At 39.7% G+C, this 18,387-nt stretch overlaps 2 protein-coding genes across 2 annotated transcripts in view; one reads left to right on the top strand and one right to left on the bottom strand.

Annotated features, from left to right (window-relative positions):
- The window catches only part of LOC134653549 (poly(A) RNA polymerase, mitochondrial-like), a 194,438-nt gene that overhangs the window by 145,523 nt on the left and 30,528 nt on the right, over positions 1 to 18,387 (bottom strand). The gene's annotated exons all lie outside the window — the stretch shown is intronic.
- Positions 6,372 to 18,387, top strand: part of LOC134653728 (tRNA (32-2'-O)-methyltransferase regulator THADA) — a 32,494-nt gene continuing 20,478 nt past the window's right edge. The window contains exons 1-15 of the mRNA XM_063509123.1: positions 6,372 to 6,537; positions 7,105 to 7,285; positions 7,776 to 8,045; positions 8,446 to 8,713; positions 9,162 to 9,322; positions 10,026 to 10,231; positions 10,275 to 10,386; positions 10,572 to 10,677; positions 10,740 to 10,832; positions 10,895 to 10,987; positions 11,050 to 11,161; positions 11,578 to 11,759; positions 14,433 to 14,620; positions 15,357 to 15,507; positions 16,754 to 16,909. Of these exons, the coding sequence (XP_063365193.1) occupies positions 6,447 to 6,537; positions 7,105 to 7,285; positions 7,776 to 8,045; positions 8,446 to 8,713; positions 9,162 to 9,322; positions 10,026 to 10,231; positions 10,275 to 10,386; positions 10,572 to 10,677; positions 10,740 to 10,832; positions 10,895 to 10,987; positions 11,050 to 11,161; positions 11,578 to 11,759; positions 14,433 to 14,620; positions 15,357 to 15,507; positions 16,754 to 16,909 (2,370 nt within the window). The 5' untranslated portion in view covers positions 6,372 to 6,446. The remainder of the gene's footprint in view (positions 6,538 to 7,104; positions 7,286 to 7,775; positions 8,046 to 8,445; positions 8,714 to 9,161; positions 9,323 to 10,025; positions 10,232 to 10,274; positions 10,387 to 10,571; positions 10,678 to 10,739; positions 10,833 to 10,894; positions 10,988 to 11,049; positions 11,162 to 11,577; positions 11,760 to 14,432; positions 14,621 to 15,356; positions 15,508 to 16,753; positions 16,910 to 18,387) is intronic.

The raw sequence follows: 18,387 nt of genomic DNA, 5'->3' as shown, positions 1-18,387 counted from the left end.
ACGAAATGTTACGACATAACATGCGGGCTAAGGAAATAGTACCAACGGAGATCCCGAACTAAGAAATTAAGAGCAGGGTATTATGTGCAGATAAGGGACAGCGCTCAGACGTCACATAATGCAGTTTAGTTAGCATTGTTTTAAAAAGTGTAGAAAATTATCCCTGCCGTCAACTGTATTCAGTTTTGCGCAACTTTGTCTGTGACCAAACCGTCCGTTCATCAAAAGCTATAAAATTGCGTAGCGGGAACAAAAGCCGAATGAAACATAGCAGTGTCAAGCGGGGGTGCATCCTCGCGCCGATCGATACGCGACGCATCCCTGACATCCAGGCCTGTCTAGGCCGCGCCAACGTAGCGTGTGTGGCACTGTAGGGGGCAGAAGGCTTCGTGTTGGTTGCCACAAAGTGTCAATGTCACATTTTAGTTTTCGATTGATCATAAATAATCATCATACTGGGTTCGTGCGACTCTTAATTCGACATCGACGGAGAACACACCTACCCTCGGGTGTCACATCATCTGATAGGATTATATAATATGTATCACATTAATAACTCTTCGAATGTACAGGAAATGTCATCTCCGATTGGCCGCACTAATTCAATATCTAGACACGCGGCAGCGTGTCAAGCCAAGTTCAAGCAAAGGAACTGGCTAGCCAGCACCGAGTGTACACGAACCACTTGGTGCCACTTTTGACCCTTCTATAACTCAAAACCTCTTTAACGTAAACACATAAAACTACGTGTGTTTAATTATATCCATAAGGACATCTAGAAGCCCAAATTTAATGAAGCTAGCTCAAACGGTTATAAAGATATGAAAGGTCAAAAAGTCGTGAATTTTAGCACTGACTTTATGACTGACATATAGTACCTAAACCTAACCTACTTCCAGATGACCTAGAAGGATGAAATTTGGAATCCAGCTCGGTAATTGTGTGTAAGCGTAGGAAAAAATCTAAAAATAAAAAAAAAAGTTAAAAAATAGGGGGAGTCCCCATACAATTTATTTTATTTTATTGTAGCGTTGGAACCGTTACAAGCATATATTTGAAACTATCCCAGTATATGTATTATTATATTTTCTATATAACAGAAATATAAAAATAAAGTTAAGTCAAAAAATAAGTGGTGTCCCCATACAAAAAACTTGTTATACGCGCTAAACAACCAGCCAACGATTAAATCTCAATCCTGCCTAGTTTTCTTTACAAAAAGTAATGATATCCCACCAAAAACATAAATGTAAAAAAGGAGAGCCAAGTTCAATACAAAAATTATGCTTGGCTGTGGGCTTCGCCGCAAAAAGAATGGAGATCTAAATGAGTGCCAAGTTCTATGCAAAATCCAAATATGTATTTATAGGAAAAAATAACATTATGAACAATTATTAAACTCTATTTCTTTGCTTTATTGGATACCTATAACAATTGCTGTTATTTAAAAAAAATGTGAGATCTTAAAGTAGGTTAGATTTGACTTGGCCAGTTTTTATCAGAATTAAAAAAATATACATATATATGTTGAATAACTTTATAAAATGACTGATGTAATGGAAACTGGCCAAGTCAAATCTAACCTACTTTAAGATCTCACATTTTAAATAACAGCAATTGTTATAGGTATCCAATAAAGCAAAGAAATAGAGTTTAATACTTGTTCATAATGTTATTTTTCTCCTAAAGCATAGTTCATATAGAAATGGTACGCAATCGAAGTCTAAGCTTTTTCAAGTAAATGAAACCACGTAGCTTTTAAGCGATAAAAATAGAATAATATTTATTTATTTAACAGCATTTATAAAAATTATATACTTTTATTAGTATTTCGTGCGAAATCACGGACTTTTTTCTTGATTGAGCTCATCATCTTCTGGACAAGGCTTTTTTCTACTTTCTTAGCCTGTTGATTCCACGTAGAACGCAGAGAATTGATGTCTTGTACTGTTTTCCCAGTTTTATGCAATTTACCTTTCATTATTGCCCAGTAGTTCTCGATTGGGCGGAACTCAGGACAGTTTGGAGGGTTCATTGATCGGGGTATAAAATCGACATTATTTGAAGCATACCACTCCAAAACCTTTTTCGAGTAGTGGCAGCTAGCCAGATCAGGCCAAAATTTTATTGGGCCCTTGTGCTTTTTAATAAATGGCAAAAGGCGTTTTTGTAAACACTCCTTCATGTAAACCTCGGATGTCATCGTTGATGAAGTAATAAAACTGTTGGTCTTAAGGCCGCAACTGCAGATCCCTTGCCATATCATGTTTCTTGGCAAATTTTTCAAGTTTTACAAACTTATATTTTTCATCAACATTCCCCCTTTTTGTTGCCATGTAAAACTTGGTACCCGGTAGTTGGTTAAAATCTAGCTTGACATATGTTTCATCATCTAATAATAGGCAGCCTTTGAATTTCGTCAGAATGCGGTCGTATAAGAGACGAGCTCGTGTTTTTGCTGTTTTGTTCTGTTTCATAGTTCGGTTTGGTGTTTTTATGGCTTTATAGCTCTTATACCCGGCTCGGAGCCGAATACGTCTTAGAGTACTGCGGCTCTTCTTGAATTTGCGAGATAGATCATAATCCGACATACCTGGATTCTGTTTTATTGCCCTAAGCACTTTTTTCTCCAAGTTCTTGTCTTTAGTGCCAGATCTCCGGTTGAGTTGGGGCTTTCTATCGAAAGACAAGGAATCCTTGTATTTTTTTAAGACCCGACACACCGTGGTTTTTGATAAATTTAGCGACTTAGCGATCTTTGACCCGGACCAAGAGGGATTTTCTAAGTATTTGTCCACTATCGATTTTCGTTTTTCAACTTCCATCGTCTACAATTTCAAAATGCATAGACTTATCCGAGGCGAAATTATAGCAATAAGACTTCAAAATATGGACGATAAATTGCGATCGTCTTTTTTTTATTTGTGACGTTTAAATATTTTTTATTTTGTGACAACCGCGTGCCAGTTCTATATGAACTACGCTTTATAAATACATATTTGGATTTTGCATAGAACTTGGCACTCATTTAGATCTCCATTCTTTTTGCGGCGAAGCCCACAGCCAAGCATAATTTTTGTATTGAACTTGGCTCTCCTTTTTTACATTTATGTTTTTGGTGGGTCGTATTTTTCTCCCATACACCTACGCAGTGGCATCCCAACTATCCAAAGTGGCATGATTTTATTATACACGGCTCGCCCTTTGACGTAAATGTCCAATAACCGGCATCGTTGGGAAAAAGAATATTCTCAGAAATAAAGGGAAACTTTGAGAAGCGCAAACGTGATGCCTAATGGAGAGAATTTTTGTTCCACTCCAGCAGAACTTTTAATAAAACTAATCCATATCTTTAGAAACCACGTCAAATGACAAACGAAAGATTTTTCTAGATTTATTAAATTTTATTATAAGCAAATCATAGGCGTAGTATCTAGGATTTTGGTTTTGGAGGGGGCTTGAACCCAATGAGGTTTAAGGCAGGAGCAGACGGCCTGCGAGTGTCTCGTGCACGTGCACTAAAATGTTTGAACCGGGCACGCACGCGCCACGCAAGCGGTGTGCAGTCTCTCATAAGTATCTGTATATTACAACTCTCTTGAAATGCAAGTTAAATATTAGTATGTTATAAAGACGCAACTACAGAGGAGGTCATAAACATATAGTTATTTTCCAACACAATCCCTTAAAAAGTAGTAATAAATAGTATGCATATTTATAACCTATAGAATAGAATGATTACGAGATTTAATCAACGTTTCTGCGTTATCGCCCGTTAACTCATAACTAATTATCAATGGCCTTGGTCCTTGGTTACGAAAAGTGGCGAATACCAGTTTTTTTAGTTCCAGTCCCATCTGAGGCATTGCATTTCATCCATTTATTATATACTGGTCATGGAGTCCCGTGATTTGAGACGCAGAGGCTGGGTGGAAGTTGTAATTAGGTAATTCCAAATAACATCAGATTAGTCAGGGCATTCTAAAAACCGGCCAAGTGCGAGTCGGACTCGCGCACGGAGGGTTCCGCACCATGAACAAAAAATAGAGCAAAACAAGCAAAAAAACGGTCACCCATCCAAGTACTGACCCCGCCCGACGTTGCTTAACTTCGGTCAAAAATCACGTTTCTTGTATGGGAGCCCCACTTAAATCTTTATTTTATTCTGTTTTTAGTATTTGTTGTTATAGCGGCAACAGAAATACATCATCTGTGAAAATTTCAACTGTCTAGCTATCACGGTTCATGAGATACAGCTTGGTGACAGACAGACGGACGGACAGATGGACGGACAGTGGAGTCTTAGTATAGGGTCCCGTTTTTACCCTTTGGGTACGGAACCCTAAAAATGAACTCTAATATAATATGGTTGATTTTTGGAATTACCTGTCTGACGTTATAACCCCAACTAATATTTTACTTCTTTTCGTCCTTTCATCCTTTGCTGGGGTGTAGGGCTCAAATCATATTCTTCCACTGACTCTGGTCCTGGGCAGCCAACCAGTATACAGCAAATATTATAAACACAATTTAATATTAAGCCCCGTCTCCATATCGCGCGGCAAATGTGTGTAAAGTTTGTAACATACCGGAACCTCATATTGGTTGTGATTAGAATCAAAGTTATTTATTAACAAACAATATAAACAATGAATGTCGCAACCATTTAGTATTTTCATGGAAAATGGAAATAACCAATTTCATTGAACAACACATTGAAATGGTCCATAAAGTTTATCCATTTATTTTCTGTTTGCATCTTCACATTATAGAACTAATAATGCCGTTTGATAATGCTTTCACTATAACAAACTGAAAATTATGGTTCTATTTTTTTGCAGAATACTAATAAGTACTTATCATTATCATCAATTAATCAAGTTATTTTAACTTGAGTAAAATTAAAGATTTGTTATTGGATTAGATTACAGCATAGATATGATCAATAAACAAAACAATAGTGAAACTGCAGTATCATTACTGCTCGACTCGCGACTGATAAAATTGGCAACAACAATTCGTATACGATTTCCAATAAGCGAATACTAATTAAGGTTGTACTCACCTATATATCTTGCTAAAGTCATATAAAACGGTAACGCCCCACTGGACGAGAGCTGACAGACTGGATGAATCGTTGATCCTGGCTTCACTGAAGCTGGCACCAGGAAAACACGGCTCCGCAGTCGCCGGCCGCGCAAACCTGCCGCAGTGCACACAAAATCACTATAACAGCCACAGTTAACACTTTCTAACACCCAATGACTACATTTTAGCATTCATAACACTCTAAACTATTATTCTAACCAATTTCTAATCCCGCAACGTACGCACCAGCTGGCAAAAACGTGGTCTACGGATCTAGAATATCTACATAAATAATCTACCATAGCAACATGGTGTGCGAATTCGATTTTACGTACCTTCCACTATCTATGACGAAGCACCTCGTGAAACCTCTCCAAAAGGAGATCGCACGCAATTAGAACGCGGTTTACGACCGGCTCCGAACGAACATAAAGTAAAATTAATTTTCAACAATCGCTTACACGTTACCGTGGCTAAAATTGACGACAGAAAATAAATGAATGTACACTTTCTTATGTTTCTAGAACTGAATCACACCGGAAATAAACATTTTTTTAAACTTGCAACAGAGAAAATAACTTCTCGTTTCAGTGCATTGAGACTGAGAATATATTTCATTTCTAATTATTTATGCGCTGATTAGTAACGAATAATTTAATTTGTTAATTGTCGATTAATTAGTAAGACAATTTTGAAAATTCTTTGAAATGAAAGCCGGAAATCGATCATCTTTTAATAATTTATCTATGGTACACTAAAAGACCTACACACTACCGCACTGCACAACGACCTTGGTTCGGTACGATAGTGTGATGTAGCATAATAGACTACCGCAGCGCACCGCGACCTTGGTGCGGTGCGGCGAACGCATGGCGAACGTAGTGTCGTCCCGTTTTCTCAGATTGATTTGAAAGGGACGACACTACAGTGTTGCCACTTTTTAATTTTTACAATTTCTTATCGGACTATATGTTCTGTCCCTCACAGAGGCACGCATTTATACGTGGTCAAGCAGATCTTGTCAGTAGAAAAAGGCGGCAAATTATAAAAATGTAGGCGCGAAGGGATATCGTCCCATAGAAAATATGAATTTCGCGCCTTGTTTTACTGACAAGATTTGCTTGACCAGCTATAGCTCATCTATAGGATCTTACCATCTATGTCTGTCACTGTCAATGAATATTGTCTGTGGCAATGACGTATGATTCTTTTTTCATTGGTCTGTGGTCGTTTTGTCACTGACAGTATTGGTATTTTTTTTGTCATGTTTTTGTCTCTAACATTGAGGTTATGTTATTGTTGAGTCGTTCACGTTTTCTCTTTAGATATACACTTTATGAACTGAAATTGTATTTATTATGAATGATCTAAACTTGAGAGTTAGCGGAGGGATAGGCGAAAAGGTCAAAAAACCCGCTGCGCCGTTATGTATTCCTTATTGGAACACTGGTTTGTTAAGTTTATGTACTTCTAGTTTTAAAGTGTAATTATATCTGATTTTGTAATATTTTATTCAATAATGCAATTAAATATGAATTCAGAATAATTCAGATGTATAATATACCTGAAAGGAAGGTATCATTACTCTTACTTCCTATATTTAATCGATTTTACTCGGTGATTGGTATTCATAATGTAACAGTTCAATAACTACCCAAAAGTTGTCTGGCAGAAATCACTCTTTACGAATAACACCGCCTGCTGCTACCTCTACCTGTTTTATTCTTTGTTTAAAGTTTTTGTAAGGACCTGTATTTATTTAACCTATGTGGTGTGCAACAAATATAGATGGGTAGATTAGGTAGTGTTGTAATTATAGTAAATTAAAAACCATTTTTTAGAAAATGTACATTAAAGATTACTATGACACTATACTTATATCAACCAGGATATGAACCGTGATTACCTTTTGTATTGTTTTGTAAAGGTAATCACGGTTCATATCCCGGTTGATATAAGTCTAGTGAAACTAACCGTGAATCATTCAAAACTGTTATGACACTATAATTGTTTTAGGTGTTCCTAGCGAATTTTTCAATGACTTTTTAAATTGCAACAGTGCCGATAACCAGCTGAAGTTACTAAAGCAATATCTAAACAGCCATGGAGATGAGGTTGACCAGGAAACAGTCAAATTTCTTGTTTTGCTTTTCTGGCATGCAGATGCAAAACATCCTGTTAAGGGGTTTTTAAAAAAGTAAGTAGACGGGGTGTCAGGAAGCTACCCAAGCTGCCCAGGACTGGAGTAAGTGGAAGAAAAAGATTCCAGCCCTACGACCCAGCAGGGGGTCACAGGATGGAAACAAGAAGACCCATTAATGACATTAATTAAATGTCATGCTAAGTTATTTTTATTTAACAGCTACATTTGTAATAACATCCAAGCTTTGCCATTGTTTGATGAGGCTACGATATTGTATTCTACTATATTGAATCAATATAGTATAGGTGAACCAGGATCTATTGAGGGTGCACCATGTTGCGGAATTTCACTGGAACAAATTTTTTCATACTACACTGAATTGTCACCCTATACATGAGAATAACAGCACCCTCTTGACAATTATCATATATTACTGGTCAGGCTATAACTACATAGTCTAAGATAAACATTATAGGTAAATGATTCCACTAACTCGCTCATCATAAAAAAATTAGGGTCATTGACTTGAGTGTAATTATTCCAGGCATATAACTGGCTCCACAACACTCCGCCAACCATTCACTGAAACCTTAACCTCAGTGATTATCTCAGAGACAGACAACTTAACTATCCTCCCATATGGGGGTTACATAGATACCATAACTCGGCTGGATGCCGCTATAGATAAATTTCCACCCGGTGCTGAGGCTGTGAGTCAATTAGAGATTGCTGTTACTGCTTACTATGTAAGGTGTTTGGAGACCTGTGTTGAAACACTTGAGTTGCAGAATAATGCTGCAGGAGAAAATGTTGGGTAAGTGTAGCGTATACTGACAACACTTATTGTGTAGACCAGGGGCCCATTTCTCGAACCTTATAAGACTAATATTATTAGTGTACTGCCACACTATACCATGGGGTAACCCATACGATTTGACAGTTCGTGGACTAATAATATTAGTCTTATACTGCTCGAGAAATGGGCCCCAGTACTTCTTCAATGGGGTTGGCAACTGTCAAAGGTTTGCATAGATGGCGCCATCATAGCTTGCCCCTTTTTCTATGAGATTTGGGTTAAATGGGCATTATAAAAACAAAAATATGACTCCATTCTAGGGATTGACAGGGCAAGCTATGATGGTGCCATCTGCTAAATACTTCATTGATTAATAAAATTAATTTCTATTGAATTTTATTATTGTCATATTTTCCAGCACCAAAGTAAAATCGGAGCCTCTCGCTCCTACAGAAATAAACAAAATATATGACCTAGTCCACCTAACTCTAAGACTTCTCCTGTACATGATACAGAAAGTGACAGATGGGAACAGAAGCAATTTGAGCTCTATGTTTGAAAGGATAAGGTCCATTATTTTTGCACTGATGTTGGGCAAAGAAGTGCCCATGGATACGAAGTCTGTGAGTGGGATAATATATTTGACATTGCATTTATTTGTGAAAGGACCTGGCTCTTGGATTACGGTGAGTTCTATAAAGTAGGTACTTATTATTAGAGAACGTTTCAAAAAATAATGTGCAAAACGCAAAATGTACAATAAACAATTGTATATTTATTGTAAGTGTTCTCTGCCTATTTGTGTAATTTTTTATTAAAAATCGCGAAGTCTTCAAAAGTATCCTAAAATACATATAATTTTCGGATCAACAAATCTTTCTTGAATGTTTTAAGCGTTTAAATATGGCCATCGCCGGCATAATGCTTTTGTCTTCTGTCATTAAATATATGTATGTATGTACATACAGTCACCTGCAATAATATGTTACTCTTAAAAGAGTGCAAAAATATGTAACACACTCTTATGGCTCTACAAATAAGATTGTATTATTGCAGGTGACTATACAATTTGAATGCTCAACTTATATTTCAAGTTTATTCTTGCCAATATTATTAAATTGTACTTTTTCACAGGTATTAGAGGAAGACCGAAGTACTGAAAGTGGTACAGTCAACCTGTCAATATACTCCGCTGTTGCAACGGTGGTGCCTCCTGCTGACTTGGTGGACACAATGCTCAACAATCAATCTTCCGTCCTAGATCTAACTGAAAAGATTCTAGCCATAGGAGACAGGTTGATTTATATATAATATTATAAAATAAGTTTTTATTAATATTTGTTTACATATAGGAAACTATAAGTCTATTACTAGAAATATGTTACTTTATATACTTATCTGTTTTATAAGTCTGTTTGTTTCTTAATAAATAATAATAGTATCAGTTAGATAAAAATATGTAATGGAGTTAGGTTAAAGTCGATTTGGTGTTATTTTATGTTCATATTAAGAAATGTCATTTTAATCTACCGAATAAAAAAATAGACTAGATATACATATGTGGCACTCAAGTACATATGCTAATTAGTAAAGAGTATAATATGCAACACGTTCTTGAAATAGCCAAGCCATAATACTGTTTAACCAGGATGTAAAGGCGCTTGAGTTTACCAGAGTTAGAGCTTGTAAAAGTAGGTCTTATAGAGTTAAAGGCTTTGTACTAGTACGTGAACTGTTTTCTTGAGAGTAAAAGCTTTATTTACGCGCTTGTTTCACTTGGCAATGCAATATTTTCGGTGCAAGTATAATGAATTCCAATTGCTTCTTCTCTTCTTTTTAGCCCTTTTTAATCCTCGAGATGTAGGCCTCCTTAAATTTCTGGTTTTTAGTTCTGTTCTGCGCTCTTTGTACCCATTTTGATCCAGCTGTTCTTTTGATGTCACTTTACCCTTGTTAGGTACCATTTGTAAATCCCATGTTATCAGTGTTACATCACAGGTACTCATCAGACCCCAGCCACACCCTGGCCGTAGCGCGCACCCTCCTCTCAATCAGCCGGGGTCTGGGCGCGGGCGCGGCGCTGGCGGCGCTGCTGGCGCGCTGGTGCTGGTCGCACGCGGAGCACCACATGGACAGCGTGCGCCATCTAGCGGCGCAGCTCACGGCGCGAGTGGTGGCCGCTGCTGTACAGTTGCAGAAGGAAGGTTAGTATCAAACTCTTAGGAGGCCTATAGGTGTCTGGCTCAGTCTGGTCGCTGGTGCTGGGCGCACGCGGAGCACCACATGGACAGCGTGCGGCATCTAGCGGCGCAGCTCACGGCGCGAGTGGTGGCCGCTGCTGTACAGTTGCAGAAGGAAGGTTAGTATCAAACTCTTAGGAGGCCTATAGGTGTCTGGCTCAGTCTGGTCGCTGGTGCTGGGCGCACGCGGAGCACCACATGGACAGCGTGCGGCATCTAGCGGCGCAGCTCACGGCGCGAGTGGTGGCCGCTGCTGTACAGTTGCAGAAGGAAGGTTAGTATCAAACTCTTAGGAGGCCTATAGGTGTCTGGCTCAGTCTGGTCGCTGGTGCTGGGCGCACGCGGAGCACCACATGGACAGCGTGCGGCATCTAGCGGCGCAGCTCACGGCGCGAGTGGTGGCCGCTGCTGTACAGTTGCAGAAGGAAGGTTAGTATCAAACTCTTAGGAGGCCTATAGGTGTCTGGCTCAGTCTGGTCGCTGGTGCTGGGCGCACGCGGAGCACCACATGGACAGCGTGCGGCATCTAGCGGCGCAGCTCACGGCGCGAGTGGTGGCCGCTGCTGTACAGTTGCAGAAGGAAGGTTAGTATCAAACTCTTAGGAGGCCTATAGGTGTCTGGCTCAGTCTGGTCGCTGGTGCTGGGCGCACGCGGAGCACCACATGGACAGCGTGCGGCATCTAGCGGCGCAGCTCACGGCGCGAGTGGTGGCCGCTGCTGTACAGTTGCAGAAGGAAGGTTAGTATCAAACTCTTAGGAGGCCTATAGGTGTCTGGCTCAGTCTGGTCGCTGGTGCTGGTCGCACGTAGAGCACCACATGGACAGCGTGCGCCATCTAGCGGCGCAGCTCACGGCGCGAGTGGTGGCCGCTGCTGTACAGTTGCAGAAGGAAGGTTAGTATCAAAACTCGTAAGGTTAGGAGCAGCAGTCTCCGTAGCTCGGATCCAGCGGCGCTTCTGGTGTGTTAAGTGTCTGCATTCAGGGTTCATGCTCAATTGAATTAACGCAGCCCAACAGGGGACTTAAAAAAACAGTATTTTAGCAAACGAACGCATTCTAATGCCCTTCATTAGAGCCCTTAAAGAGTTAGATCTCTCGTTTATATAAGATTGCGAAAAAATCGGTTTCGGCGTCTGTTTCGTTCGAATCAATCGTGATAGAGAAGCAAACAACGAATTCTCGATTTTCGCGGTAGACCCTCTGTTTTAATACTTCCCATTTCCAATACAAAATGGACACACCTAACATGTTCTTGGCAGTGAACGTGTTAACTCATAATGGATGCAAAATAGATTACTTTATCTTGCAGGCGATCCTTCAACCCTAGAACACCTCTTCGCATCGCTGTCTACAGTGGACAGTTCCCGTAAAACCTTCTACGTGGTTCTAACGGCGCTGGCGGAGGCCCTGGGGGCTGCGGTGCTGGCCCGGCGGCCGGGCGTCATCCGTGACGTCATACACGCGCTGCGCACTCAGGCGGTGCAGGCTTGCGTGAGTAGACCACCTTATTACCTGGCCACCATGTTGCTGCCCGCTCCAGTAAGTATTGGTCCTGCGGCGCCCTAACAGTGTAAAAGTCGGCCCGACGTTCGGAGCACGCCTTCAAGCCAAATTGTTCATTGCCAGGCTTCGCACTCTGTTTGAGTATTATATGTAGGTACAGTACTTAATTAATATAAAAAAGTTTTTTTTGTTTTTTTTTTTAATATTTACCGCTGTACCCAGTGCGGGGATTTCTACATCGCGCTAACGATTTTTTTTATATTGGGATTGCTTATGGATATTGGCTGTAATATTTCTTCATTATTCATTATTCACTTGTAGGTAAATAAAAAACTATGAAAATATTTTCTTGTAAATGCTTTTTGGAGGGTATCATTTTTAGGGTTCCGTATCCAAAGGGTAAAAAAGGGACCCTATTACTAAGACTCCTCTGTCCGTCTGTCTGTCTATCACCAGGCTGTATCTCATGAATCGTGATAGATTTTAACAGGTGATGTATTTCTGTTGCCGCTATAACAACAAATATTAAAAAAGTACGGAACCCTCGGTAGGCGAGTCCAACTCGCACTTGTCTGTTTTTTAGGGTTCCGTAGCCAAATGGCAAAAAACGGAACCCTTATAGATTCGTCATGTCTGTCTGTCTGTCCGTCTGTCTGTCCGTCCGTATGTCACAGCCACTTTTCTCCGAAACTATAAGAACTATACTGTTGAAACTTGGTAAGTAGATGTATTCTATGAACCGCATTAAGATTTTCACACAAAAATAGAAAAAAAAACAATAAATTTTTGGGGTTCCCCATACTTCGAACTGAAACTCAAAAATTTTTTTTTCATCAAACCCATACGTGTGGGATATCTATGGATAGGTCTTCAAAAATGATATTGAGGTTTCTAATATCATTTTTTTCTAAACTGAATAGTTTGCGCGAGAGACACTTCCAAAGTGGTAAAATGTGTGTCCCCCCCCCTGTAACTTCTAAAATAAGAAAATGATAAAACTAAAAAAAAATATATGATGTACATTGTAACCATGTAAACTTCCACCGAAAATTGGTTTGAACGAGATCTAGTAAGTAGTTTTTTTTTATACGTCATAAATCGCCTAAATACGGAACCCTTCATGGGCGAGTCCGACTCGCACTTGGCCGCTTTTTTTTTGTTTTAGTTTATGAACTCTTTTATTGAACTCAATATCAAATTTAATATATTTAATGATTGCCAATACGGTTTTAGGAAGCAAAGGTCCACGACGCTAACTGTCTTTAAATTCACCCAGGAAGCTTTAAAAATAATCGATACTAAACAACATGCATTCGGCCTACTGGTCGATATGAGTAAAGCCTACGACAGGGTCCAACATAACATTCTGCTAGAGAAACTCGTCGGCATTGGTATACGCGGAGTGGCTCGAGATTGGTTCGAATCATATCTACAAAATCGTGAACAGATTGTTGAAGTGGATCACTTCAATACTATAAGCAATACTGTAACTAAAGTACGATCGAACAAAATCGTAAGAACGTGTTCTATACCCCAAGGAAGCGTACTAGGATGCATCTTGTTTTTACTCTACGTAAATGACCTTCCTGAGGTAATAAATACTCAAATCTCAGACGCAGAGTGTTTCCTCTATGCGGACGACATATCTCTTGTACTGCCTTGCCTAACCACTACTGAGCTAACTGATAAGTTGGAATCTACCTTGAATGTCATGTCAACTTGGCTGAGTGAACATAACCTATGCATAAACTTATCAAAAACAAACTTAATCGAGTTCAGGCCTCACCAAAGAACAGCGTTAGAAACCGAAATATCCTATAACAACACTAAACTGGAGGTTGTTAAAACATGCTCTCTGCTCGGTATTGAAATTGATCAGCATTTAAATTGGAAAAACCATATAAATAAGATTTCTTCAAAGTTATCCCAATTTACTTACGCCCTGAAAGAAATTAAAAAAACCTCTGACCTAACTACAGCAATTTCCGCTTATCATGCATTTGCCCAAGCGTGGTTACAGTACGGCATTATTTTATGGGGCGATAGTACTAATGCCCCTGACTTATTCTTAATTCAAAAAAGATGCATTAGAATTTTGAGCAATATATATGTGGAAGAATCATGTAGACCCCATTTTATTAAACTCAAAATACTAACACTGACATCCTTGTACATTCTCGAGTCATGTAAATTCGTGCGGAAATATTTTTATCTCTATACCCAAGCTAAAGACCTTTGTAAAGGAAACCATAACTTGAGGCCAAGGAACAAACTGGTGCCAATTGGAATAGCCAAACTCAAAATGATCTCGAACGGACCACATTCCATGTCAATGAAAGTCTACAACAACTTACCTAGTCATATAGTAGCTGAAGAGAAATACAATACTTTTGTTACAAAACTAAAAAAATATTTAATATCTAAAGCTTTTTACACTCTCGAAGAATATATGAACGACGGATCGGAAAATATGTATTAGTTTTAAGTGTAAATTTAACAATTTTTTTTTTTCCCTATGTTAAGTTATATTTTAAGATTTGTCACGCCCTAGCAGGGTCCATGCTGTACTTTATAATGTTATTATTATAATATGTAAGCACCTTGTAATACCATGGTTGGCATTCAATAAATGAAATGAAATGAAATTGATACGTTTTTCAGGCCACAACATTCCTAGAAACGCTCCTAAAGAGGCACATGCAGCAATCGGACCCGGAGACCATCTACCAGCATTGGATCAGCGTGATCCTGGAGGCGGTCAAGTGCGAGTCGGACCCGGCGGTGCTCGGCATACTGGAGAAGATCCTGACTAAGGCGGTGCTGTGGGATAGCGGTGTGCTGCGATATATGTGAGTCCGTGACCTAATAGACCGCGGGTCAGGAGCAAATATCGTCAGTCATCGCCTCCCGTTTGATACTTTGTCAGATGATAGTTTAGATGCATATCATGAATTAAAAAACCGGCCAAGTGCGAGTCGGACTCGCGCACGGAGGGTTCCGCACCATCAACAAAAAACAAGCAAAAAACGGTCACCCATCCAAGTACTGACCCCGCCCGACGTTGCTTAACTTCGGTCAAAAATCACGTTTGTTGTATGGGAGCCCCACTTAAATCTTTATTTTATTCTGTTTTTAGTATTTGTTGTTATAGCGGCAACAGAAATACATCATCTGTGAAAATTTCAACTGTCTAGCTATCACGGTTCGTGAGATACAGCCTGGTGACAGACGGACGGACGGACGGACGGACAGCGGAGTCTTAGTAATAGGGTCCCGTCTTTACCCTTTGGGTACGGAACCCTAAAAAATAGTCAGCCGGTTGTATCGCGGTGGAAAGACCGTCAGTTGATCACATGAACATGTAAAAAAAAATTGTTTTCAGTTATCGCCTCCCGATTCTTTCTCCTCATGGAAATCTGTTCGTGGCTCGCGGTCTATAATCGGCAAACCGATTTGTCTTATAGGTGTGGCCTGTAACACGAGCTAAACCATAGACTGAACTCGTCAAATGGTGACACCTTTGTTCAACAACTTTTAAAAATTATAAATTATTATTTATTTTCGTAATTAAACTTTTTCTTTCAGTTTGCCCGAGCAGCGCGCACTAAGCTCATACCAGGGGAGCGATCTAAAATGCATCTTATTAGTACTGGGCGTGGTTCGAAAATCCGGTGTCGCGTACAAGGGAGTTACGTTCGACGATCTCAGGCACTGCGCCTATGATGCCGATGACGAGGTAATGTATCACTTATTGCTATATATTAATACAGTACATTTTGTAATGATACTAAATTTCTGTTAAATTGTCATACAATTATTTATTTCCATCCTATTCCAATTCCGTTTGTCAGTAGGAAGTCTGTTCCATGTTAATTACCGCGAACTCAGCCAGCAATCATATCGAATAAAACCTTGTACCTAAAATGTAGGTACATATACCATCGAGCTGATCTAATGATGGACACCAGAAGGTGGCACAGACAAGACATCCTCTAGACTGAGCATAGTAACGCTACCCCCTCTGCCACTTATACGGTAGTTTTACTCCCATCTTCGAGTCAATCCCGTGCCGTGATTGGTCCGTGTCTTTGAACGGATTCGCTCACCTCGTCCCCCCGCACCCCCGTATTTTTGGCAGCATCGGTTTCATGAAATAATTGCTCTAAACTCAGTCTAGAGGATTCCTAGTCTATGAAAGGTGGTCATAGGAACTGTGTGATTTTGGGGTTAGAATTGTCTCGATGAGTTTAGTTGCCTTGCCCTGTTAAAAGAAAAGTACCTATTGGGAAGGTGCGAAGTCGGTGGAGGGGGAAGTGGCGCTGATCGTCACAAACACAGGTAATCTTACGGAATGTCCGACATTAGTACTAGCGGCAGCCGCTTGAACTAATTTCACTCCATAAGATTTAACGTAGAAAGTCCGACAAAATGAGGGCAGCACCAGTCGTGCACATAGCGAATAGACTATAGTCGTTCGATTTGTAGCTGGCCCTGAACAACTAATCCTTTGTCTATTGTTAAGTATTACACCTCCAAAAAAAGGGTCAGTTATTGGCGTATAATTCTAATTGGCACCTGAGCGCGGGCTAGTCCAACGCTCAAAAAACCAGTGTAGGTGCGCTCTCCGATAACGCGCCTTTGTTACGTCTCGATGACACATTTTAGACTGGTTCTGTAGCGTTCGACTCGCCGGCACTGAGTAACCGTAAAAATTTTATTTTTTTATTCGGTAGACTAAAATGACATTTCATAGTATGAACATCATGTGTCATTTCATACTATGAAATGTCATTTTAGTCTACCTAATAAAAAAAATAGACTTTAGTTAGAGGGACCACACAAGAAATCGAAAATTATTTTTCTATTTGTTCATTTCGAACCTTATTGCAATCTCCATGTGCGGTTTCACTTACAATTTCAATAAACAAAGAGTTTTCCAAAGAGTAAATGAAATGTTTGACAAAAAACTTATTTTGCCACAGACCCGTGTCCTGAGTCTCTCGCTAGTGTCGGAGTCGCCCCGCTCTACACAACCTCTGACGGAGGACGAACTTACCTCCGTACTGCATTTCCTGCACTACAACATCAACGCACAGTCCCCGAGCTTCAGGCAACTGGTGCTGGCTAATATGAAGAAGGTATGCATCTCATTCTTTCATTCCACCTTTTACTGAGACAGAAGACGTTATACTGTTTTTTGAAGTGAAAACTTCTTTAGCAGCGCTGTGCACTTTTTGTGATGGGGAAAATGTTAAACTCGCGACAGGTCACGTGACCGTAAGATTCGTAAGACGTAAGACGGACCTGATCGAAAAACTGTGACAATGTCATTGAGTTTTCACTTCTGCCGGCACTCCCGGAGCACAGTATAATAAAGAGTACTAGCGTACAGAATGGACGCTCCCTGCCTCCCGTTGAAAGTGCCGCCCACCCGCTCTGGGTTACCTTGATGACCAAAGAGGAAAGTGCTCATTTGAAATTATTTAAACTTCTTGGTTGATCATTATTTTAGGATAACCATGTGAAGCCTGAAAAATGGGATAAATTAAAACTTAAAAATAAAATACTTTTGACCATTTTAAAAACGTGAGACTTAATTGAGGGGCTTAGTTTAGGGAAGATGTGTGTAAAACATTGATTTTGTATTACCAAACCTACGGCCACTTCCCTGAACGTCCGCCTTCCAAATTCCTTTATGGTCCATTTTCTAGTTCGTCCGTTTCCTTATCCGGCCATTTCCCCGATTGACCACTGTTGGAATTCCTTCTATGTCCAGTTCCCCGAACGATTCCCTGAACGGCCATTGTTAAAATAACTAGTTTGTCCAATTCCCCGAACGGCCACTACAAAATTTACTAGTTTCTCCAATTCCCCGATTGGCCACTACTACGACACTTCTAAATCCTAGTACTTTCGATATCAGTTTAAAGTTTTCTGATATCTGTTATATTTACAGAGTGATCGCCTGGGCTACAATTAACGATTACACCCTGTATAGTTGGGTCCGCAGCATAATTTCGAAAATCAATTATCCTAAGTGTAGGTACTGTACAATCACGGACTTAATTGAAGAGCCATTTAGGATTCACTTTACATTGGACATTCATAGAGTACCAATTAAACCATAGAGAAATATAGTAAGACAAGAGTGCTCACTCCATACATCAGTTAGACTATTAATTTCAGTATCTACATCTAGCATCGAGTAGCGGAACTATCAGTACTACCACTTGACAATAGATGTAGCAGTACTGATAGTTCCGCTACTCGATGCTAGATGCTAATAGTCTTTTTGGTACTAAAACTGATGTATGGAGTGAGCAATCTATGTATTTTTTTCTCTATGAATTAAACAGAAGAAAATAGCTTGAATTGAAACGTAAATGGCTGAACAATAGTTACTTAAATGTTATAAATGTACAATCATGGAGATAGAACTACATCAATATGAAACCTCATGGTATTGTCACTGCGACAAGGTACAAAAATGGGTCATACATTAAAGCATGTGATGTGACTGTACATAGTTTCATCGTGTTTCTCAAATGCCCCGCTAGATGTCGCTCTGCTTACCATAAACTAGCTAACGGAATGATCCCGCAGTATACTGAAGTGG

Source organism: Cydia amplana, chromosome 13, assembly GCF_948474715.1.
Source record: "Cydia amplana chromosome 13, ilCydAmpl1.1, whole genome shotgun sequence".
Taxonomy (NCBI): domain Eukaryota; kingdom Metazoa; phylum Arthropoda; class Insecta; order Lepidoptera; family Tortricidae; genus Cydia; species Cydia amplana.
The sequence above is the reverse complement of the archived record's forward strand: the minus strand, read 5'-3'. Positions and strand labels throughout refer to the sequence as shown.